This window comes from Phoenix dactylifera, chromosome 4 (assembly GCF_051530095.1).
Source record: "Phoenix dactylifera cultivar Ajwa chromosome 4, Ajwa_hap1_PhDact_Kaust_v1.1, whole genome shotgun sequence".
NCBI lineage: Eukaryota > Viridiplantae > Streptophyta > Magnoliopsida > Arecales > Arecaceae > Phoenix > Phoenix dactylifera.
In genome coordinates this window covers 54,784,448-54,810,274 of record NC_143193.1, presented here as the reverse complement: position 1 = coordinate 54,810,274, position 25,827 = coordinate 54,784,448, and the positions used below count along the sequence as shown (strand labels likewise).

Sequence of the window (25,827 nt, the reverse complement as noted above, 5' to 3'; positions counted from 1 at the left end):
TTGGAATAATAATAGAGGATAGAAAATACAAGAAAATATAAGAGTAGTATAGAATATTTTAATTTATGTACTTGATATCTTGGACTACTAGATAGCTCGATCGAGATAGGTTGGTTTGGGTAACTCGACCGTCTTGGATCGGCCTGCTTACTTCATTTGCAACTCATAAACCTACAAGAGGTCAACTAATTGACCTGCAAGAACAAGGAGTAATACGATGGATTCTTGGCCTTAGCAGCTCATAGACCTGCAAAAAGTTAACTCATAAATCTGCAAGAAAAAAGACCAAAATGATGGATGAGCTAATAAATGGTCTATGCGAGCTTCTAGCTATGAGAGCTTAAAGCTATTAGATCTTCTCCCTTTGAGGTTCCTTAACCATGTTTATATAGAGGAGGGAGCATGAATCTATTACGATTGGAGGTGAAAATTAAAGAATGAGCCATAACCATTATACCTTATGTGCCATAACCATTCTTCCTTATATGGATTCTCTTAATTGTGAAGCTGTAACCATCGAGAATTTGCATCCATTTGAAATTGCTTGCCACCAGCCAATTGATTTTAGGCCATATCAATAGCCACCTTGTATACAAACGAAAACATACAATTTTCCAATCAATCAAGGTTGTGCTAAGAGCACTTCAAGTTTGATCAACATTCCTTTAAGTAGGGGGCTGGTAATTTTATTGTCCATGAAAATCATGCACATGACCATCTTGGCTTTTTTTTTGACGCATAAACAATATTCTTTTTTGCTTAAAATTAATAATTTTATTACTTGATGAACCCATAATTAGGAGTAGCAATCGAGTCAGGTCAGATACAGGTCGGGTTAGAAAATCATAAACCTAAATCCGACCTGTTTATTAAACAGGTCAGAAATTATAACCTGAACCTGTCATGTTAAATAAACAGATAACCTGACCTGACCCGTTTAACCTGTTTAATAAACAGGTAACCTGTTTGCCCACCCCGACCCAACCTGTCCTCTCCTATGCCTCCTCCTCCCTCCGCTGGCGCCACGAACGCCGCCGCAGCTGTTCCTCCTCCTCCTACTTTGACGAGGATGAGGACGATGCAAGTTCCTCCTCTTCTTCTCCTCCTCCCCCTCCTCGCCCCCGCTGATCTCCCCCATCCTCCTCCACTGCCGCCTTCTTCTCTCTTCTGAACTCAGACTACATCTAGTCCAGGGACCCCGCCGCCCGTGATGCTCGGTGGTGCTCCCTTTACGACCTCTCCTTAGCCTCGACACCAGGATCGAGTTAGGCTAACCCTGATGACTCTTATATATCCCCCCACCCCTCGCTTCTCCCATGTCCCTCCTTCTCCTCCCTTTCTATCGTTATTCCTTGCTCTCCAAGTAACTAGAAGAAAAAAAAATTTTTTTTCACAAAACAGTTAAGAGAGAGAGAGAGATAGGAGAAACAGCTTTGACCTATGTGGGGGAAATCTCTGACGATCTAGGCTTAGGGTTTTGTTGTGTCTTCGGAGACCGGAAGGCCGATTGATGAGATCTCGCCGTCGAGAGAGGAGGGGAGGATGAGCTGCAAGGGCTGCCGAATTCTCCGGAAGGGATGCAGCGAGGCCTGCATTCTCCGGCTGTGTCTTCAGTGGATCGAGAGTCCCGAGGCCTAGAGGCATGCCACTATCTTCATCACCAAATTCTTCGGCCACGCCGGCCTCGTGTCTTTCATCTCTACCATCCCCTGGTTTTTCTCCAAAGTTTTCTACCTTCTCTTCGCAAACCGCCTCGACGAGCTCCGGACCCTTCCCCTCCCCCTCTCCCTTCCCATCGACCACATCCTCGCCCTTGCCCTCTCCCGCAGCCTCTCCTTTTCTGGCCTCAAATCCTAGATCTTTAAGGAGAAAAGAGGTCACTCACCGGGGGAAATCCTAATCCTAATCACCGGATAAACGGTTAACTGATCCAACCCGACCCATATATTAAACGGGTTAAACGGGTTGGACATCTAAAATATGTGTCCTGCCCAATTAATAAACAGGTTAAACGGGTCAACCTGTTTACGATCCGAACTTGTTTAGGCCAAACCCAAACCTAATTATGGCGGGTCGAACATAGATTGGATTGATGGGTCGGGTCATATTTTGCCACCCTTACCTATAATGTCTTCAAAAGACTAATTCAAAATAAAAGAGGGCATCTCCCAGTCGTATCCTCAATCAAGCAATTTAGTTGAAGTATGAGCATTTTTGCTTTTGTTACGCTTTGCCGGCCAAATATTAGGGCTATTGCATATGATTCTTTTGTGGATCAAATAACCCTATTTTCTCAAACTAGCTAGATATCAAAATAAGGAACAGTTGTGAAATTTCAGCATTCTAGTTGATGGCAAATTGCAATATACAATTATGGAGGCATTGGGCATGCTCTCTTTCAAAGTGGGTCTTGCTTCCTATGAGGCCCAATAGTTCCACATCGGAAAGACTTGTTCTAGAGCCTGGGCATATGAGGAGGGTGTCTCCTAATCTTGCAGACGTATTTTGGGAGGAAAACAAAACTGAGGAGGGATGAAGGACGCTTGCGTGAAACCCCGGAACCGGACAATATTTAGCAGGGAAGCCCCGCGGTCCCTTCTCATGTGGCCCCCACGTGGGCACTCGGTTTCTTTGGTATCAGAGCCGAGGACGGCTCTTGTCCGATGGTGGGAAGGGTGTGAGGCCCAATAGTCCAACATCGGAAAGATTCGTTCTAGAGCCTGGGCATATGAGGCGGGTGTCTCCTAATCCTGCAGACGCGTTTTGGAAGGAAAACAAAACCGAGGAGGAGTGAAGGACGCTTGCATGAAGCCCCGGAACCGGACAATATTTAGCAGGAAAGCTCCGCGGTCCCTTCTCATGTGGCCCCCACGTGGGCACTGGGTACCTCACGTGCCCCGAGGAGGCGGGGGCATGACACTTCCTAAGACAGTGGCTATATGTATGTATGTATATACATGCATACATACATGTACACACACAGAGATATATATATACACACACACAAGTGCATATATATGTGTATATATATGTGTGTGTATGTATATATGTATATATATAGTATATATTTATATACATATGCATGTGTATATATATGTATATGTATAAATACATGTAAAAAAAGTTGTAAATGTCATTTTTTAGAAATTGCAAAAGGCAAAATTGATATTTTGCTCCTAAATTAGCCTCTCTATCCTCCTGAATATCAAAAATTGGATTTACACTTTTCAGGTCGCAGGAGATGGCTACAGCCTCTAGATTTATGATTTTACTTAGTTTAGCTATTTTGTCATCAACAAATCGTACATAATTTCTTTTGATACTTAAAAAGATGGCTAAACAAGGCCTCTAGTTATAAACTAGAGGGTCCATGCGGCTGCTGGTAATGGCCCGCTCAATGATCAAAACACTCATAAAGGCAAGCCGCTACCTTACAGCACCCAAAAAGAAACATAAAACAGAAAATACAACGTGTCAATATGGCATTGCAGAAAAAAAAAAAAACACCAACCAGTGAATTCATTTTTTTAAAGATAGCAATGAAAATAATATAGATCACAAAGTTACTATTGAAAATGAATTATTTAATTTTTTAGTGCCTGCAGGATGGAGGAAGAGGATATAGATCCAATCATTGTTCTACTACTTGATACTATGTTATGTGAGTCTGATAATAAAATGCTGCTAAGGGCGGTTTCAGATGCTGAGATTGAAGCCACGTTCCGATCAATGTCAGGCAATAAAACTCCTAATCTTGATAGTGTTTCGATCTATATCAGATGATAAAGCTTCTGGCTTTGAGTTTTTTTTTCGATCTATATCAGGTGATAAATTTGTCCTTCATTTTCAAATACTATTGGCCAATCATCTATATAGATATGTGCCTTGTAGTTTTTTACTTCATGTTTTATGTTGATATCATGGAAACACACATTTATTACTCTAATTTCCAAGAGCTCAGATGCATCACTCTCATTTCATTATCGATCAATCAGTTGATGGACCACTCTACATAAAATTATTGCAAAATTGATGGTCAATAGAATACACCATGTGCTACATCCTCTAATAAATCATGAGCAAGATGCATTTGTTAAGAATTGGTGTATTTCTGATAATGTTCTTATGCTTATGAGATTATGTATAATTTACAGTGAGCTCTAGTTAGACATAGTTATATAGTAATTAAACTAGATATAAAACGAGTATATGATAGAGTTCGGTGGAATTTTTTATTTTTTTCTCTTCATCTGCTTGTTTTTGATGATGCCTAGATTAATTTGGATTTAGGGCTATATTGTGTCCCCCTCTTTTACTATTTTAATTAATGGCACTCCTTTTAAGTCTTTCTCTTAGTGTGAGGTTGGGTTGTCCTTTATCACCCTATCTATTTATTATTTGTGTAGATGCACTCTCGAGGATGTTGAAGGTTGCAGTAGAGAATAACTCATTATCTGTGTATTAGCCTAGTCGAATAGAGGTAACTATTTCTCATCTTCTGTTTGCATACGATTGTATATTATTTACTAGGGTTACTTTATTTAATGCAAGGGCTTTATCTACTATTCTGAATAAGATAGAGAATAAATCTTGAAAAATCTATGGCGAAATTTAGACCAAAGATTAATACTCTAACCAGGCAACGTATAAAAAATCACTTACACATTAAGGAGTCTGATGGTATATGGCAATATTTAGGGATTCCTATATTTGGTAAGTGGTCGTCCTCAATCGAGTGCGGTGGTATGATTCTGTAATTCTTGAATCTATTGGAGGAAGTAGAGAGTTTTATCTATGATAGGTAGAATTACTCTTAGTAAGTTCATACGTTTTGTTCTTCCTATCTATTTAATGTCTAACACTATTATTCCAAGAGAAGTACTTCTAAAGTTGGAGAGTATTATTACGAATTTTCTTTGGGGCTTAGATGATCATTCTAGAAGGGTGTATTTGATTCTCGGAATTATGTGTGTCAATCTACGTGGGATAGAGGCTTAGGTATTCCTTCCTTGATTGCAAGAACTGAGGCTCTCATGGCTAAACATGCTGCAAAATTTCTTATGATACAGAATGGTTTTTGGAGTTGTTTTATGAAGGCAAAGTATAGTTCTTGGTCATTGATGTCTTATTGGACTTGTCCAAAAAGTGCCTCCCCAACGAAGATTTGTTCTTATACTCCAATTATTTATTATAACATTAAATGATGTATAGATGATGGTGTATGTAATAATGTACTCCAGGACCTATAGTTGTCATCTATGACTTTAGCACAATTGCCAATTTTTGTTGACATTTTGTCACTACAAGGCTTCATGGTTAAAAATCTTACAATCTCAGAAGAAAGAAAATAGAATCAACCTCTTATTGCACTATTTTTCTCAAACGAGTTAGTGGATAAAGTTCCATCGATTCCTACCAGGTGGTGATAGTGGTGACAGATTGGGTTGGGGTCCATCTTCTAGTTTGTGTGTCTAGGTATCTAATTTTTATAAACTTTTTCCATTGAAGCCCCAACTAGTTCAGAGTATTACTTGGGTCTAGAGGGTAGGAGTCCATTTAGAGTTGCTCTATTTATGTGGAAATTAGCATAGCACTAATTATCATGTAGAGGTGTATTATATCAGCATGGTTGCCACATAACAAGCTACTGTGATATATGCTCAAATGTTGAGTAGTCCATATCTCATGTTATATTTCAATGCCTTGTAGCATTAGATATGGAGGCAAGCTCCACTTTAGAATTCATCTATTTTCTCATCTTTTTATGTGGATGATTTTTGTACATACTATTAGAGAGATGTTTCAGTGATAGTAGAAAGGAGAAAGCAATTTTGATTTGTCACATTGCCTATAATATCCAGTTGGCAAGGAATGATCGCATCTTCTAAGGTATGAGACAGAGTGCTAGATTAAGGCTTATGAATTTCTTTAGATGACTGTTGCAGAGAGACCTCAGACAATAGGGGCAATTTGTAGCTCTCTCTATCTAATTTTTGAATCCTCGTAATTATCTTACTTCTCTTAGGAGTCACCACCCCCCTATTTCCTTAGGATCAATTTTGATGGAAATGTAATGGAAAAAGGTGCTTTTGGTGGAGCAGGCTTTATTATATGAAGTGCTAATAATGCATTACTAGCTGGAAGCGATGTAAGAATTTTTGATACCACAGTTCCAATCATGGAGTTACATGCAGCCTAGAAAGGTTCGAACTATGCTATATACATATTAAGGGCTTCACAAATTTATTTATAAGGATACTCTATGGCAGTTATTAGATGGCTCTACTTCTTATTGACAGAAGCTTTCATCTACTCTTATAGGATTGTTGACAAATGATACACTCGCTGCTATCAATTGAGGTTTCACATATTTACAAAGAAGCTAACAATGAGCTACTTGGATGGTATTTTATGTGGCAAACTATACGGGATCTATTTTATGGGTTTCTTCAACAGATCTTCCTATTCATTTTTTTTGATATTTTAATTTCTGATTCCCACAAATGTATTTATACTCGATTAATTCAAATCAACCAATTTATCAACAAAAAAAATACAGGAGTCAACAATTGTCCTCCTTCCTTGAGCTGCATGTTGATGCTTCTTATTGAAGCTTCTCCTTCCTTCTATCTCCTCGATAATAAAACAAAGTACGAGACACTAATCTATTAACTTTGGGACTATGAGGACCAATGGCGTTGCCTGCAACCATCAAAAACTCGTGTTGGTTTTTACCATCCAACAAAGCTTTGAAAGGCTAGTGATGTAGCCAAAATTCAATCCACCAATCATACACCTATTTTAGTTGGACTCGAATTTCTAGAATAAGCTGGATAAGAAAATCCGAGAGTTAGCTCTCCACTTGACTCTGGACTTTAGAGTCCAACCCAGGTGGGACAAGAATTCCTCGTCTATAAAAAAAGGCCTAAGGTACTGAGTATGCACTATATACATAATACGACTATACTCTCTACTTTCTTTCCAACTCTTCTTCTCCTTCTTCTTTGCTATTTCTCAAAGTTCTACCTTTGACTAAAACATTGGAGGGCCCTCACTTGGATCATATTCGATGACCTTCTATCTTCTTCTCTTTTTTTTTTGGTAAAGCAGATTTATCATACATGCCTAGTATGACTACATCCAATAAAGTCGGAAAACAAAATATCGCTCAGTGCAGAAGGAATGGCAAAGGTACCGATCTAGAGAACGCCTCCAGAGTACTCTGCTACAAATGTAGCCACCAAGTTTGTTGTGTTGTTCGCTTCATGGCAGACATATCTGGCCACCCTAGATGCACATCCACCCATGCTCTACCAGATATTAAGCAAGAGTGGGTGGGTATATTAGTGAATCTTTATCCACTGTGTGGATCCATCGACGTCTTTTAGATCACCGGATCAGGTTTTGGTGGCAACTGTTAGAAACTAGGATGAAGACCTATTATAACACAAGAAGAAAACCAACAACATAGTATCCTATAACACGAGAAAAACTAGAAGAAAAACACAACCCTAGCCAAAGGAGGACAGGAGGGAGCCCAAGACAATATACCCTGGAGCTTCTTTCTCTAAGGTGTTCTTAGAGAGAGAAAGAGACCTAAACCTTTATACAAATTATGCATAATTGACCAGCATATTTGCTGTAGTTTCCATTTGTCGTTGATATACAGGTCGAGAGAGATTCATCCCATATATACAAAAAGAGCTCGTGTAGAAGATGAAAAGCTCTCGTTTCATCTTTGATTAATTAGTTGATGCATTACAATTTGTAGCCTTTCCTCCTTTCACAGCCACCGATTTTATGTGCTTTGCGCGTCTAATTCCAAAATGACGCCAACAGGTGAGGAATTTGTTTGGGCATGGTACATGACCCATTGAGGATAGGTCCGCAGCGCCGTGGGATCGTCGTCGATAATCATCGGCTGAAAAGTGGCCTGTGTTGGCTCGTGATTCGTCGGGCCAGGCCAGGTTTGCTCGGGTTTGCTGGATTAGGCCGAGCATTATAATTTCGAGTCACAGGGCAAGTTCGGATCAAGCCCAGCGCCCGCTAGGATTGGGCCAAGATTTGGAAAGAAGTTCGCGCCTAAATCCGGTCTGAAGTCCAAATGATTTGTGGACGGGATGGAACGTAGCCTCGAGGCGACCGGACTGCAGATGGATTTAGAGGATGCAGACCCACCCTCAAATTACTCTGTTTATCTAGAAGGTGGCTTAAGAATGCCTACGGATCAGAAGTATTTTGGCGAGGAGGGGAATGGGGATTTCTTCGTTATATTTGGATTGTTCGGAGGTAGAGGAGACGATCAGCCATGCCCTCTTACAATGCCCACAGACTGCTTAGATTTGGCGATAGGCTTCCTTCCCCCTTCTGAGGTCCATGAGTCCGCTGAGGATCTACTCTGACTCCTGAAGTCGGCCTTTCGGTCTCCGAGTTCTGTTGCACGGGGCATTGTTGGTGCCACTTGGTCTGTCACATTTGGCTGGATAGGAACGATAGAATCTTCGAGGGTAGGAGAGTCCCTCCAAGGGTTGTGGTGGATAAAGCTATCCGTCAGGCCAGTGAGGTATCCAAGACTACTATGATTACTTCATCTGAGGTAGCTAGGGACATCTGGAGTTTCCTTTCTGCTGCTTTAGCGCCTAAGTATGTACTCACATTCTGGGAGCCCCCACCTATTGGCTACCTTAAGGTGAATTTTGATAGCAGTCTGTCCATTGGTGGAGGAGACATGGGTGCTGCCTTTGTGATTAGGGATCATAAGTCCAGGCTGGTTGTGACTGGTGGGCGACGCACCTTCGAGTTATCTGTTCTGAGGACGGAGCTTAGGGCAGCATGAGAGGGTGTTTCCTATGCGAGGCAAGTTCTAGAGGCCCAATGCGTTATCCTGGAGGGGGACTCAGTGGATGTGGTAGAGTGGATTCTATAGGAGAGGCCGGAAGTCTTCGACCATTCGCTTTTAGAGAATGCCAGACGGTTATTATAGGAGTATGCTGTGTTCCAGATTGGTTATGTGTTCCGGAAGGCGAACAGAGCTGCTAATTGGGTTGCCTCCTTTGCTGCTTATCACTTTGGAGAGATTTTGTAGACTCATTATGTACTTGATTCTCTACCTTTGTGGAATATTTTGGCTTGTGACTCTGTTGACAATGCTCACGCAAGATTAGTATGGGCGGCCGATTTATCAAAAAAAATAAAATAAAATAAAATAAAAACAGCAGCAAGCAAGCAAGCGTACGTCCTTGGAGCCAATTCCATATAATTTTAATTTTTTTATGCAAATATAATACATTTGTACTGCACGGAGAAAATGCCTTATTCTTACCTTATTCGATTTTAATTTTCTCTGGAGAGAGGGAGATAGAGAGTATGGTCGGCGGTGCGTATTGCGTTGCGGGGCCCCACCCCCTGGAAACGTGTGAGGTGCTACTTAACGGAGACGTCACCTCCCGTCACGGTTCTGTAGATAATAAGTCACGGGCGGTTCCTACCGTCACGCATTTAAGCGGCCTCCCGTGGACGATCCGGCTCCTCCCTACTAACGTCGTCTGCTTCCCGTCCCGTTGCGTCTCCCCTCCGCCTGGTTCGGATCCGGAAACCCTAACCCTAACCCTAACGCCGCCACCGTCCCCATGGCATCTTGCGATGACGACTTCGCCCTCCTCGGGGACGAAGCGCAGTCCCAGCCGACGCCGCCGCCGCAGCACCAGCAGCAGCAGGCGGGCGCTTTCGTGGCGGCCCACCGCTACGTGACGAAGGGCCCGCTCCACATCTCGTCCCGCCCCCTTGCCCCCCTCGCCACCATCGCCAGCCCCAAGAAGGGGGTCGCCGGTGTGGGCGGCGCCGGCCACGAGGACCCCGAGGACTTCGGTGAGGCCTTCGGCCAGACCGACGCCTCCAATCGCCCCGGGGGCGCCCCCGCCTTTCCGGAGGTCAGCCCCCCCCCGCACCACCACCACCACTGCTTCGCCGACGATGCCAACCCCTTCGGCTCCCCGCAGCCCGACGACGACAACGATGACGTCGACAACAACCCCGAGCACAAGTCCCGCGGGGCCGCCACGTCCTCCGTCCACCTCCACCCGCACCAACACCACGGCCCGCCTCCGGCCTCCCGGCTGGACCCCAAGCGCAAGGACCGGGACGATCTCAGCGACGGCGAGTCGCCCTACTGCTACAACAGCGCGGCCAAGAAGGGCCGACACATGTCCTCCTCGGGGGACTACCGCAAGGACCGGGAGGAGTGGAGCGACACGGCCATCGGCAGCCTCCTGGACGCGTACACGGAGAGGTACGTGCAGCTGAACCGGGGGAACCTCCGGGGGAGGGACTGGGAGGACGTGGCCACCCTTGTCAGCGACCGCTGCGACAAGCAGAAGGCCGGCAAGAGCGTGGAGCAGTGCAAGAACAAGATCGACAACCTAAAGAAGCGCTACAAGGTCGAGTGCCAGCGACTCAGCAGCGGTGGCCTCGCCGTCAGCCACTGGCCCTGGTTCAAGAAGATGGAGCAGATTGTCGGCTCCTCATCCTCCTTGAAGGCTCTTGCCGATGAAGACACGTCCGGAGCCATAGGTGGCTCCGCTGTGGTCACGAGGCAGATGAAAAGGTCCGTTCTCCCTCTTCCCCTTGTCTTCTCTACAATTTGACTCCTTTCTTTGTTCGTGCATTCTGGCTTGTTTTATGCTAATGCTTCCTTAGTAAAAATCCTGCATTTCTCCTTCCGTCTAAAGAGAGATTAGATTCTGATGTTTGATTGAGCTGCCAAAAGGTAGATTCTCACGAGCATTTCCAGTGTATTGAGTCAAAAAATCATCGTTTATGATCTCCAGATGAGGTTTGGTCATCGGTCCGTAGCTGCAGTGGAATTTTATTGGAATTTCTAGGGGCCCTAAGCAGGCAGAGTACTGTCCCTTTTCACGAACAAAAGCAACCAGTCTATGCTATATAATTATTGCAAATTTATAGAAGTTCCCAGACTATGAATGATTTGGATGTTATAATCATGACTTAATTATGATGGTTCCTCTGACTGGATTATAAACCATAAAAAGAAGTGTGGATTTTGAAGTTCTGAACTGAAGATATGAAAAAAAGTATGGTACATGCACTTAGCAGAGGGAAATGATGTATGCCATGATGAAGAGGGGAATGAACATGTCTTCAGATGGGAGGACATGTTATTAGCTTCTAGCAAAACATTGAGTTTTATGTTTGAAGGAGGCAGATGGAAAAGTCTTTTCATTCAACAAAATAGCCATGTGTGTGGAAAGCAGCTGTCGCTCAATCAGGATTTGGAAATAAGGGCGGGGTGGGGTGGGGTTGAGGAGGGATGGTTCACTCTAAATGTGACACAACACAGGAGTACAGAGATGCCTTGGCCTCTAAAATGGAATTAATGCAGCGACAATGTGAAATTTAAGTCGTAATAGTAACCTAGTCTCAATTAAATAAATAGAGATCAAAGGATTTGAATATTCTAAGCTTTTGCTGACCTATCTAACTCTTTTGATCTAAAACAATGTATACTAGCTTTGCCAACCAATCTAACAGTCGTAAAGGGCAGTTTAGATATTTTAATTTTTGTTGGTTGCTGATGCTTCTGTAGGCTGTTGCCATTACTGTCAGTTGCTGTGAGTTGATCTCAGAGTAGGTTTTTCCTGCATTGATATTGTTGCTTGACATGTGCTGACAAGGGAAGAAAGAAACTGGGAATTTAGGAAGAAGCATAGAGAATGACGAAGAAAAGGAAGAAATAGGTAAGGTATGGAGAGGAGCAATAACATTTCCACATTTGATGGGATACAACGCCTGGTAGGAGAGCTCAGTGAATTGCTGCTGCTGTTGCCTTCAAAGAAAATGAGAAAAAAAGAACTAAGAAGAAGGAAAAAAGAGGAAGAGGGATTGCAAATTTGATGTGTTGGCATGTAAAATGCATTCTGAGAAACATAAAAGCAAAGAGAGGGGCTAGATGAAAAAATCTAGGAGACGAAACAAATAGAAATGTCAATTAAGAAAAGTAAAAAGAATAGTGGAGGTGACCTGGCAGCTTGATTGAAAGATAAAAGAAAGAAAATCTGTTACAACAGAATGAGGGCAATAGAAAGGAAAAAAAAAAGGAGGGTTTCTTATTAGAAAAGGAAATGAGAGGGGGATTGTTGGATAGTGAAACAGGTTCTAGACTTACAAATTAAAATGAGAAGGTGGAAACATGCATTTTATAGAACATTAAAGGAAATTGTTTCCAGTAAATTCATGATTACTTGTTCAATCCATTGAAACATACTATTGTGAAAATGAAATGTCCTGATCAGATCTTTCATATTATATAGTTGGTTCTGTATTACTCTATACTATATTAAAAGGGCATCCGAGGTCTCCTTGGGTGTGTTAATTTTGTCCACACATGAAATATTATTTGATTCACTAAATAAACTTTATTATATAACAATTATTAACATGGGTTGTTTCAAAAAGTAAAATATGCATCCAATTAACCGATTCTCTCTATCTCATCCAAGTCCCACATCTTAGCTCCAATTCCTTTATCCTATCCTCACTAATATCTCTTTATGTGGTAAACTTATTTCCTCTATCTCTATTTCCCTATATAATGACCTTTTCCCACTCAATCTCCATCATTCGCAAATATTTAATCCTCTCTCTCCAGTCAATATTTCAAAAGTTTAATGCTTGTTTATTTTTATTATTGTTAATTTTATCTTTTATACCAATAATCAATTCAAAGCTTTATTTAAAAATAAGATATGTTATATAAATTTATCTTAAAAGATATTGAACTAAACTTGTTTTACTACCACGTGCAATGCTCGTGCTCCATATTCTACTCACATCTTAAAGGTGTTGTGACATAGATTTTTGGGGTGTGATCACCACTTTCACTGTTAGATACTTATCAGAATTCATATTGAAGATGTGCTATCTCTAGTTACGTACATTGCTATGATGGGGAATAAAGTTCGCTGTCTCGGTACCAGATCCGTACCAATACTTTATCGATATGATCCTGCTAGCAGAGGTTCCTATGTGCTCGTTTAACCTACTTGAAAAAGATGGGAATTCCAACTCATCTAAGTTGATGAAAACTGCTACTAACTAGGGGTGCAAATGGGTCGGGTCGGGTCGGGTCCTGGGTGACCCCGATCCGACCCGATTTTTTGTTCGGGTCCTAACTTTGGACCCAGACCCGACCCGGTTGAAGATCGGGTCGGGTCGGGTCCGAGTTGGGTCCGGGTCGGATCCGGGTCCGAGTCGGGTCGGGTTCGGGTCCAAATCGGATCCAATTTTTTTGTATTTTTGGGAAAGAATTTGGGCAAATCTAATTTGGTCATATCATAATTATTAGGTGCTGGGTGACCCATGACTTGAAAGACTTGCAATTGATCTCCAGTCGGAACAGATGACCCCGACTTACTAAGTCGGTCTACAAGCCAAATTTCATATCACACTATTTTTTGTCCATATGACTGATTGGACGGAACTTGGTGTCTCCCAGCTCCCCTCTCACGAGGACAAAAAAAATCCCAGACCTTCTTCCAAAATCCAATTCCATTGCAGAAAACTAGCACATGACCCATATTCAGTTCGGTGTTCCCTCACTTCCTCCCTGTAAAAGTTAAAAAAACAGAAACCAAAAACCGAAGGAAAAAAAAAAAGAAAGAAAAGCCAGCTACCGAGACACGACCCAGAGGTATCAACAGTGTAATGGACCGAGAGAGGATCCTGACGGACCAATAGTGCTACGACCCACACAAAAAAAAAGAAAAAAAAACTCTCTTTTGCTTTTTCCCCCTCTCTCTTTCTCTTTTCGGGTCCATTCGGGTCGGGCTGGGTCCGTTTGGTAAACCCAGACCCAACCCAGAAAATGATTCAGGTCCAATTTTAGGACCCGACCCGGACCCGCGGGTCCTAAAATTCGGGGTCGGGTCGGGTCTACGCGGGTCGGGCCGGATCGGGTCTCGGGTCAACCCGACCCATTTGCAGCCTTACTACTAACTAGTGGGACCAACCTCTATGGTAGAGCTTGAAATCTTTACCCGACAAGGAATTTCACTATCTTAGGACCGTTATAGTTACGGCTGCCGTTCACCGGGGCTTCGGTCGCCGGCTCCCCTGTCATCAGGTCACCAACTTCCTTGACCTTCCGGCATTTTAATACAATATCGATACGTCCAGTACGACGGTCGGTTCGGCATATCGAGTGTCGATACGTTCTCCATGCCGCATGCCAATTCAATACCAATATTGTACATTACAGTCGGTATGCACATGTATCGATCGCTACGGCGAACCTTGATAGTGAAACTCTTATTATATTGGCAAAGGCTTGTGTTTGTTGGTGGATGGCTCACCCAATAATTTAAAGATGATTTTTAATGAATATGGGAAGTGCTTTGGTGGTTCTACAGGAGCGCTTAGTTTTATCGAAACTTGTTTAAGCAGGTACTAACCTCTTGATTTCTTCTTTGATAAAGAAAGAAGATAGATCGAATTACAACCATCTATGTTGCTTCGCTCTTGAATTGATCACACATATGGCACATGATGAGCACCATCTTATGGTTTTCTTGGGTCTACAAACATCCATTGCATTTTCCTTCCTTGTGAATTAGTTACATGCATTCTGCATGCCCAAGTAAAATTTTGTTGGTGCATGGCATGCTCTATATAACATTTCTCAATTACTAGGATCATGGTCATCTATCAAATTTCCTGTCTTAGTTAGTGGTTTCAGAAGTATCCGTCAAATATGCCTTTTCTCTAAAAGAATATTTTACTTTGTTTTGGTTTTTTCCTCTTTTCTTTCTTTTAAGAGTGAATCAAGAAAGTGAAACAACTAAAAGAGAGTATGGTTTTCATACAGAATATTTCTAACATGTTGTCAGTTGATGAATTCACAGGCATCTGTTAAACATTCCCTACTCTTGAATTAACCACATGCGTCACACTTGCCATGTTTGACTACGTATTAGGGATGACAAAAATACTAACCTGACCTGAAAACCCTACCCAACCTGTTCATGTCTTGGCTGGGTTTGTGTCAAGGGTTTTTCTTTCTTTCTTTCCTTTCCCTTCTTTTTTTTTCTGGTAGAAAGGGCCCATAGACAGTGGGCTATGCAATGGGTGATAGTCTTCTCCGAAATACCCCTAACGCTCCAAACCCCAGTGATGGCGGGATTTGATCATAGACTCATAGGTCATTTGGTACAACTTTCAACAACTTTGCTAGCTTGGGAAGTTGGCATCTTCCACGGGTTTTCAATTTGGATCAGGTAGGTCACATTTTACATGAATTTTATACAGCTTGGCACGGATTAAAGCTTTTATCCGACTCCAAGTTATGAGGGTAAAGTTTTAGCTGGGAGGAGTAATATTGGGCCATGAACCATGGGATAATCTTTTTGAAGCGTGACAAGTCTCTTCTAAAATGTAGAAATGGAACCAGGATCTTTTTTTCCTTCAATTGTATTGAGAATTCACCATAGGATTGGGTTTTGGCTTGTATAGAGCAAAGGACATTATCGTTAATCATGTGGATCAGGTTGGGTTAGGGAGTCAACACATGGGTGGGTATCAGCTGAAACCAATTGATGTCAGGTTAGATCAAGGTTTATGTGTTCCTATGCGATTTGTTCATAACCCAGTCGAACCTGATCCATTGCCAACCTAACTATATATGATGGGGAAGCATTTGATATCAAATTACCAGTGAGAGGGGATTCCATTACATTTTTATAGTGAATTTCTAATTTCAATTAAAAAAAATCACATTCATTAGGTAAAGACTCTTCTGCTCACGACTCATTGCTTGCTTTTGAGAAACTTCCAGCTTGCATATTGGCTTGTTTGCTTGCTGTAACTCTAATTTGGTGGAAACCAGTATGGAAGGTGGCTTGCTTCCATCAGAACTCTAGATATTATATATAATGCTATTTGGATATTCTGCTTGTGGTTACATAGTCTGTGTAATTTGCTGCATGATTTTACCATTGCAAACCTCATCAGATTGCGTTTTTCTCAATTTTCTTGATTGCTTAAGATTGGGCTGGTGCTGTTGCTGACTGAATCTTGATTATTTCAAATTTCAATACATGATGGCCTATCTCTGGATGAATTCTTAAAGGAGCAATTCAACGTTTGAGATTTAAATTTGAAGTGGCATGAGGATAAAGATTAGATGGTTCCTTATTGATGTGTTGTCAGAGGTCCTATTAGGAACTCATTATTTTGTAATAATATATGTAGTTAATGCTGGGCAATCAAATTGTGCTTTGTTCATGGGTCAGAGTCACTCTGATGATTTGATATTTTGGCACCTTTTCTTTTTTTGGATTAGATAGAAACAAGACATAGAAGGCTGTTGTTTTGTGCATTATAGTCATATGCTGGCAGCTAAAATTTTAACCACATTTTTTTGTTGAGGTTGAGTTTGGATCATTCTAAGCTAGGTGATGGGAGGTGGCATGCACCTTGAAAATTTTTGTTGGTCATCTGATTCAGTAATAATGCATCTGAAACAAATAGACTTGCTATCTTTCACTTTGGCTCTGTTTGGTCCCTAAGAGAAGAATAAATCAGTAGAAAGAAAAGTAAATTAAAGGAAAGAAAAGAAAAGGAAGAAAAATAAAAGAAAATTGAGTGTTTTCATGTTTGGTTAAAGTAAGAAAATTGCAAGGAAAGTTATTTGAGAAGGTGGTTAAGATATGATTAAGTTATCTTGAGCCATTTTTCTGTGTTTTGTTTTCTTTCAAATTCACTACCATGGAGAAGAAAAAATTTAGGCTTGTTAGAGATAAATTTGGTCCTATATATTATTTTTAATTTTCTCTTCATGATTTTTTTTTACCTCCAAACAGCAAGAAAGAAGATTCATCCCTAACAAACTTTCATCTCTTTCACTTTTCTAGCAGCCAAACAGAGCCTTAGTTCTCATGGACTAAGCCAAGAATGGAATTTGGCATGGGATGAGATGTTTGTAAGAATCTCCATGTTATCTTTTGTACCTTTTTCACACCTTTTGAAAGGAAATTCCACTTCTGTATCCCTATTTGACTAATACTTCTTATACTAAAGAATGCACAGTTTTGTTGTGGATGTCATACCATCCCTTGTTGAAACTTGTTGCTATTATTCGATGCCAAACTTACGTCATTCTAGGCATATACCCAATTTTAAGTATTCCTGTTGATGCTAACTTATATTAGTTTTTGAGTAGACTTCAAATCTGAGTTTTATCCCAATTCTTTTTTATCAATCTCCATCCTTATGCATCACAAGCTTATGATCATTATAGAGGAACTCAAATAAGTTCTTCGTTGATTAAAGTACAAGTGATGCTTTTGTTCTCGCTTTTAAAGGTTTGAAGGTAGCAATGATCTAGATTTGAAACTCTAGAAGTCCATCCTTGCACTGCACCAAATTTTAGCATAGATGTAGACAATGGATATGTTCATAGCTTTAGGTTGTTACCAACTTACGGTCGCTCATATTATGGGGAGTTTGTTTCAATAGTGCATGTGCTTCAGAATCAAGGTTCGCCGTGTCGGTACCGAACTCCATACTGGTGCTACACTAGCATAGTATCGGTACGGTATGATACGGAGTTTTTTTTTGGCGTACCAAGGGTCAGTACGTCATCCATATCGGTACCAGTATCAAACCGGTACGGTACGGTACGTTTAGTACTGTTCAGTTCGATACGGTACGACATACAATGCAGCCCTTTTCTATCTGTGCATTCACCATGCAATCTAATTTATAACCTTGCTAACATAGAGTTCTGATGCCACTAGAGAGTGTCAATGTTGTGCATTTTATCACAGTTCTAGTAGATGGTAAAGTATATCGTCTTCAGAAGTGAAAGAATCTTTTTGGGAAATTTGGAGTCAATGGAGTCTTCTGTGGCTGTAGGGAAGCTGTATGGGTTCACCAGGCAGGGGTTGTAAATTGTAACAAGCTGAACATGTTCTGTGACTTTGCTAGAATGTTGGTAACTTAAAACATTTAGTTAGATCTTAGTAGCAGGAAATTTTTACCAGAACCCTTTTCCTAAGCTTCCAGAAACTTGAACCTTCACCTGCTTCTTGAGTGCTTCTTCACTTCAAATGGTCTTAGGATACTGATGTATCAAGGCCTGCTTCTGCACCCCTCCCATTCAAGCAACTAACAATTAGATAGCCCTTCTCGTCTCCTACCATATCCAATGAAAGAAAAGTACTGACTTGAAGTAAGTTTGCTAAATTTTTTTTATTTGCAGGGAAACATTTATCATGCAGTGAGTTTAGGTTATGTTTTGGATGCCTTACTTTCTCAGCAGTCTACTAATGCCTTTTTTGTTTTGATTGTTTCTCAGCAAGATATATTTACGTACATACACATATGTATGCAGACAAATTCTCAAACAGGATTATACTTGCATGTGCAGATACTCACTTGTTGCTTCTGGCCACGTAAACTTAACAAATAACTCAAAAATGAAATCATTAACAAATCCAAGGTGGAAGAGAGTGGTTTTGAAAATTAGTGGTGCTGCATTGGTTGGGGCAGGTCCCCAGAATGTTGACCCAAAGGTTGGTTATATTCTGTCTTACTTTTAAGGCTGAAGTACAGAACTGTTTTTTGTCTATCAGATAGATACAGTCATACACCATGATGAACTGCACTGGATGCATTCCTAAAGTTGGATTTTGTTCTTTCTCTTCAGGTAACCATGCTGATTGCAAGGGAAATTGCAATGGCTAGCCGTGTTGGCGTAGAGGTATTCTCGGTTCTTCTTGACATCTGGTGGAATGCTAATGCAATCCCATGATTCAGCTTCTAACTTTGTTATATTCCATTGTGCTATCCTGGTTTGTGCTGTTTATTAGGTGGCAGTTGTTGTTGGAGGTAAAAATTTCTTTTATAGCGATACCTGGGTAGCTGCAACTGGCATTGATAGAGCTACAACATACCAAATAAGGTGATGCATTTCCTTCTCTATAATTAGTATTAATTCAGCTTTTTTTGTTTTACTTTTTTTATGTAGAATTCTTCTGTCATAACTTGCTGTTGATTTATCTTTGTACTATGCGTAAATACTTTCTCCATCAATAAACTATTAATAAAAGATTTTTTTTTGGCAAAAAAAAGCCACTTATTTTCCATTTTTGCAGATTCAGACCACTTTTACTCATTTATTTACCTGTTTGCAATAATGACCTAGTTTTACAAATTTTAGATGTGTTTGCCACTGGCTACAGAGATATACTTCTGCCGTATGTTTAAGTGCTATGGATACATTTCTGCTGTATGTTCGAGTGAAGTCAATGCAAATATTTTTGATAGTGCATCCACTTTTTTCCTTTTATATGAATGCGCAAAATTTTTATTATTGAATGCACATATTTGTTGGACATGCAACGCACATTCGTGGCTTGGAATGTATCTGTGCAGCCAGGAGCGAAAGCATCCGAAATGTTAAAAATGGATCATTCTTGCAGGAAAAAAGTGGTCCAGATTTGAAAAAACACATATACAATGTATCCTTTCTGCAAAAATCCTTTAGAAAGTTGCATTATAAATAAAAAGGTGGTAGCATTAGTCAATTTTAATGTGAATTTATAGTCGATCAATTTATTGTTTTCTGAATTATGGGAAGTGAGTTTTAGAGTATTTCTCATAGGGAATGAAGTCAATATGCTAGATTTACACCTAATGACAATGGCGCTATATTACATGTAATTTTGACAAACTTTATACATATAGGCCATGTTTAAGGTTACTAGAAAGAATAAATCAACAGACAATTATTGTTATTGTTGTGGTTCAAATTTGGCCCGAGGGTGACCACGCCGGAGGAGTCGAAGGAGCTGCCGGAATGTTGAGAAAGAGGGTGAGCCACCTCCCGTGCGACGGCGTACCTGCACAAAGCCTTATCGGTGGTTCCGGTGAGGGCCCTCCGACGCTCAAGTTAGGGTGGATCTCAGATGAATCAAAAGTTCCTTAGGCGTTACCTGTTGGGGCTATTTATAATCCCTGTAGAGGTGCCCAGGTGGCAGAGGTATGGCCCGTTCTCATCATGAGAGGAGATAGCTTCAAGCCAGACGACGCGTAGCTAGAGCTTGCTTGAGGCGCATGGTGCAGTCCTCGTGAACGGTAAGGCGTTGACAGTTGTAACAGGGTATGGCTGGAGCAGCATGGCGTTATCCTTGATTGTCGTTGGCCAGCAAGCGAAGCATGGCATGGACGCGTTGCAATGTACGTCTCCGTAGGCGGGCATGGGCACGCTCATGGACGCGGCCGTAGGCGGGGCCGAGCTCGGTGAGAGGTCGCATCATATATTTGGCAAGGTCGGCTTAGCTTCCTTGGTAGAGTGCCCCGAGCTTGAGGGTCCGGGCGTGTTGATGGATAAGGCGCCCCGAGCTTGGTCGGGGCGGGTCGGCGAATATAAAAGGCACCCCGAGCTTGGTCGGGGCGGGTCGGCGAGTATAGAAGGCGCCGAGCTTAGTCGGGGCGGATCGGTAAGTATAGAAAGCGTCCCGAGCTTGGTCGGGGCGGGTCGGCAAATATTCTTGGGGTCGAAGGAGCTTTTGGGCTCGCAGTTGACACAGCAGGGCGTCTCGAACTCGGGCCCGAGACGTTATTATAAGTATCAGAAGAAGTTGCTGTAGGTCGTGGTAGTGGAGAGATTCAGCAGAGGTCGACTGAGCCTTCGGTGGAGTCCAAAGTCGGGCTGGTTCTGAGTTGGACTGCGGTTCTTTTTGATTGGCGTTGTGGTTTGCTCGGCCGAGATAGGACGATCCCTTATCCTGAGCAGGACGATCCATTTTGCACCCCCCCCCCCCCCCCCCCCCCCCCCCCCCCCCCCCCCCCCCGCGGGGCCCCACATCAGTTATAAATTATGATATGTGCTCGCTTCACTAACTTTATCTGATACTGTCAAGCCCTCAGTCCCAAACTCATGGTGTATCACATGATGAGAATTTGCCATGAAATAGATGGGCTGGGGAATAAGAAACAAAGAGAAGATAATTCAACAACCAAATATTATTAAAATTGGATGGTTATTGGCTATGACATCGAGTTCATAGGATGAGCTATGATGATGCAACTATGCACAGCACGGAACACAAGCATAAAGATAAACCGATATTTGTAGCTGACATGTCAAAAGAAATCAAGTTATGATATTTCCGACAAGCAAGCCTGTGGCAAGATTAGAAACGAGTGAGATAAGGCCATATGAATGTCTGTGGAAGCAACATATGGTAACGAAGGGTATTACAATGAACATTTGGAAAACTTGTGATCCACCTTCATGAAGAGTTCTACATTTTCATGTGGATGACTTGAAGAGAAGGGCATGGTTTGATGATGCTACTCCTGTGCAAATGCTGACATGATATTGCTTTGATTGTTGACGTGTGTCTGTCAAAATTTAGAAGACCAATTATCGTTATCAGCTTATAATTTAGAGGACACATGTCACTTGTGGGAGTGATCTCAGTTCAAAATGAGCTCCAACACGATAGGCAGTATCATGATGGTTTGGGTCATACCTAAACTTCACCCTGAATAAAAATGATTCTTTGTAAAGGAGAATCACTATCTGATGAGACATTACAGCACAGATTGGTGACATGGAGAATTTGCAAACAAAGCCGCTTGGTTGTGTACAGGGTAATTAACACAAAGTCATCAAACAGGAAAATTAAACTGCAGAACTTATGTTATCTGAAGGCTGTTGTATGCCCTTTCACAAATGTACTAGGATGCGTATTCTGTTTGACACATTGTTTCTCTCTGCCAGTGCAAGACAAAGATATTAAAGCTTTTTAACTCCCAGAGATTAGTCTTGCTAACCTTGTCATTATATGTGAATCATGACAGTATGATGGCATCGGTAATGAATGCTCTATTGCTTCAAGCATCATTGGAGAAGATTGGCATTGAAACACGTGTACAGACTGCATTAATGATGCAAGAGATTGCAGAACCATACATAAGGCGACGCGCTATCCGTCATCTTGAAAAAGGAAGAGTCGTTATATTTGGTGGAATTGGGGCTGGGACAGGAAATCCACTTTTCAGCAATGACACAGCAGCTGCCCTGAGAGCTTCTGAAAGTATGTTCCTATATACATAACAGAAAAAACTCACAATTTGACTATCTTAATCTGAAAGTTCGTGCACACTCTTCCTCTCTCCTCCTTTACTCACATTGTCCTGATGTCAAGTTCTCTGATGTTTTGTATCCACGTTGGCAGTTAATGCAGATGTTGTTCTAAAAGGTACTACCGCAGATGGTGTTTATGATTGTCATTCCAGAAACAGCAATAATGTTGCATTTGAGCACATTTCATTCAGGGAGTTAGTTTCCAGAGGCTTTACTGCCATGGATATGACAGCAATTACATTCTGTGAAGAGAATAACATTCCAGGTTAGTTCATTAATTCTGATCCATATTCGTATTCTATTGAACCTTGACAACGTTGGTTTCCTGCTTCTGTCTTGCAGTTGTTCTCTTTAATCTTCTAGAACCTGGAAACATTTCAAGGGCACTATGTGGAGACCAAGTCGGTACATTAGTTGACCAGTCCGGGCGAATAAGCTGATGAGTTATAATGCTTTGCCTACAAAACGGTGCCAAACCTTGGAGATCTATGTGACATCAAACCTCTTTTTAAAACGAGTTCATTTCATGCTTCAACTTTAGTCTGCACTTTTGCTTAAGTGGGGCTTCGCCAATCCGATGCTTGTGTCAGAGGAGGCCGGCAACTATTGAGGTGTCTATCCTTGTATAATGTGATAGCTAGGATTTAATTAAATAACAGAAAAATTAATAGAAATATGGTGAACGAAATGCTATAGTTATATTGGACATTAAATGTACAAAATTGTGATATATTTGTCTAACATGATTGTTTCATAAAAAACTACTATTTATTAAGATTTATATAGCGCAAAAATACAGAAATTGTTTTCCTCGCAAAAATACAATTACAATTAAAGTTTCTTTTGCATAAAAAATTCTTTTTATTCTCACCTTGGTTGATGAGGTTGTTGGAATTTCATATTTATTTTGCTTCTCCTATCATAGAAAAAAAAAAAAAGGAAGAAAAGGTCGAAAACGATTATTACAAAATAGGATAAGCAAATTTAATGGAATTTTTTTTTATTCTCTATCATTAAATTTGGGTTTTCCATACAGAAAAATATAAGTTAAACAATTTGTAGTGTGGCTACTGTTGGTAAGGCTTGGTAAAAATATGGGCATATAAAATGATACCAGTACTAAGAAAAATTAATGAACAAAATAAGTAACGTAATGGGATTGTAGTAATCAATGGTAGATCATCTTATATAGATTTTTTTGTGGGCAGTATTGATAATAGGTTTCTGCGAAGCTCATGGCATAGTAAAACCAAAAAAATGTAAATGTCTATTGCTATTCTTTTTGATGATAAATATAAATGAATGTTATAGTAAGAAAAGGCTAATAACTAAAATTAAGCAAAAGTTAAGTTGTATTGGACATTAGGTGATTTACAAAATGATGTTTTTATTTAGGGCAAGAATCACCACTGTACTTTGAAGCTCTTTTTAAGCCATCCTTTGTAATACGTTTTGATTATCAGTAAAAGATCTTCTCTAAGACCCTACAGTTAAAAATATGTTAATATTTCTAAAGGCACAAAAAAATTTACCCAACCTACCGCAAAGCTTTATTGAGATATCTTTTGTATAAGTGGGTGATAGTTCTTATCCATAAAGTGCAAAACATAGCATGCATACTGAAGCTAACCTTTAAAAGTTTTAGAAACTGAAATTTAAAATTGTCACAATCAGATATATAAAAGCAAATAGTTACCTGCAACACCTATTTGATTTTATCAACAGAGAGTTGAGAAAGTTTCTTTTCTGCATCATGATTTATCAGTAAAGTTTCTAGATCAGGAAAAGTCTATAGCATAATGAAAACTATTTATTTATGATTTGAAATATTATAATAATATCAAGAATTACCTGTACATATCATATTCAGTTGTTTTGCAAACTCTAACATACTTGTCACGACATTTATAAAAAGGCAGACAATGACACATGGGACTTCAGCAAAGGCGGAGCTTCACCTTATGAATACTTGGAAAATAATAAAATCAATTTATGTCAAGCTGCTAGATATGAAGGCACTAATAGCATACCTTGGAAGAGTTTTTTTTTTCTTCTTTTTTCCATTACAACTTTAGCACAAATAGGGTTCTGGTTGACATAAGAACTGGGGCACCATACAATTTATCTACTCTTGAATGACTCGTGGAATATGCAAAAGGAACAGCATGTAAAATGTGACACGTGCATCCCTCATGTGACACATTTTTTAGCCAGTTAAAAAAATTACAGTAAAAAACCACATACAATTTATCTACTCTAGAAAGGCTTGTGGTACAGTGGTACATTAATTACTATTAATGATGAACTCTCTCTACATTTACGAAAAGAATGAGGTTTGCATTTTTTTTTTTTTTTTTTTTTGGCTTTGGGGGAGCGGGGTTTGGAAGGTGGTGGGGGACCGAGTCTCTGGTTGCCACATGGAAGTGCATCTTCTTTTATGTTCCACCACCGAAATCTCCAAAGTTTGCCGTCAATTCTAAATCTACTTTCTCGAGTCTCCTCCTTGATTCCTCGTCGGAAATGTTGGCGAACACTTCGTCGGATCGAGGTAAGGGCCTGAACCTCTTCTTCCTCCTTGTCTGTCGGTTGGGTGGTTGTTGTCACAATGTAATTTAATCGGCAATTCCTTGAGATCCATCCGAAATAGGAGTGCCCTGTTTTGGCATTCTTTACTTCCTTGACCACTGTCGCTGGCTACCGAAATAAGCTGAGCTGCACCGCCCTTGGGGACCTTTGTGGTCGTGTGACTATAGTTGGATAGATAGCCACGATGAAGGGTCGACTTGAAGAGTTTGAAGGTGGATGATGCAGATTGATCTTCTTCCTCCTTCCTTATGCCGGCAGACCACCGTCGTTGGCAAGGCCGTGGCCGAAGGGCCGCCCGAGGCCATCATCACCGGGGGCTGGGCGACCTTGGCCTTCCACCCTCTGATCCGAGAAAAGAAAGGAAGAGATGGACTCTCCCCTATTTTGGAAAAAAAAAGAGAGTTTTCTCTCTCCTCTCTCTTCTGATTTCTTTTTCTTTATTTTCTCTTCGTATAATTCTATGGATCCAACAGGAGGGTCCTAGATGTTGTGGGCCCGGGTCAACCCTAGTCTAGGGTTCTAGACCAGTGCCTCTGTGACCACCTATCGCGCTAGCCTTACCCCAACTATCGTCGAGTACTGTTGGACTCCATCATCATAAATTCCTATTGTATTACTTGTATTATAGTCTGATTTTTGTTTTATGATTTGACTGATTGGATTACCAGAGCAGACTGACTCGAATCGTCGAATGCTGCTGCTCAGTCGACCCTATCCATCCTGCACCTGATTGTTGTCAGCTACAATTGAATTCATAATTGATAACCCCTGATTTATTATCTTTTTTTATTAGATATATATTTCTTAATTAGATAGATAGAGTTATGCTGTACTAACCGATTTGAACAATTGGGCATTGTCATCTAGCTAACCTCGTATATCTTTCTATATTAATCTATTTTCATAGTCGGTCCTAGTTTTGTTTGGAGCTACGGTCATTCGGATAGAAAGAAGCCCAATGAGATTCTACATTCTAGTTTCTAAATTAAGCTAAGGCCCTGACCTTTCATTTACATTTCATTTCAATTAAAGGAGAATAGAGAATATGGGTAATTCAAATATTAGGACTCTAA

General features: G+C 40.9%; 1 protein-coding gene across 2 annotated transcripts; it reads left to right on the top strand.

Moving 5' to 3' along the window:
• The first annotated feature begins 9,309 nt into the window (after positions 1-9,309).
• Positions 9,310-22,988, top strand: LOC103697738 (uncharacterized). 2 transcript variants are annotated; one of them, XM_039133345.2, is made up of 7 exons: positions 9,310-10,603; positions 18,440-18,584; positions 18,719-18,772; positions 18,882-18,973; positions 21,883-22,118; positions 22,260-22,433; positions 22,511-22,988. In XM_039133345.2, exons 1-7 carry the CDS (start codon positions 9,630-9,632, stop codon positions 22,606-22,608), a joined length of 1,773 nt encoding a protein of 590 aa, XP_038989273.1. In that variant the 5' UTR covers positions 9,310-9,629; the 3' UTR covers positions 22,609-22,988. The 2 variants fall into 2 exon arrangements, with proteins under 2 accessions (XP_038989273.1, XP_088576856.1); XM_088720730.1 differs by having other exon boundaries at positions 9,507-10,603; positions 18,404-18,584.
• The last annotated feature ends 2,839 nt before the right edge of the window (positions 22,989-25,827 follow it).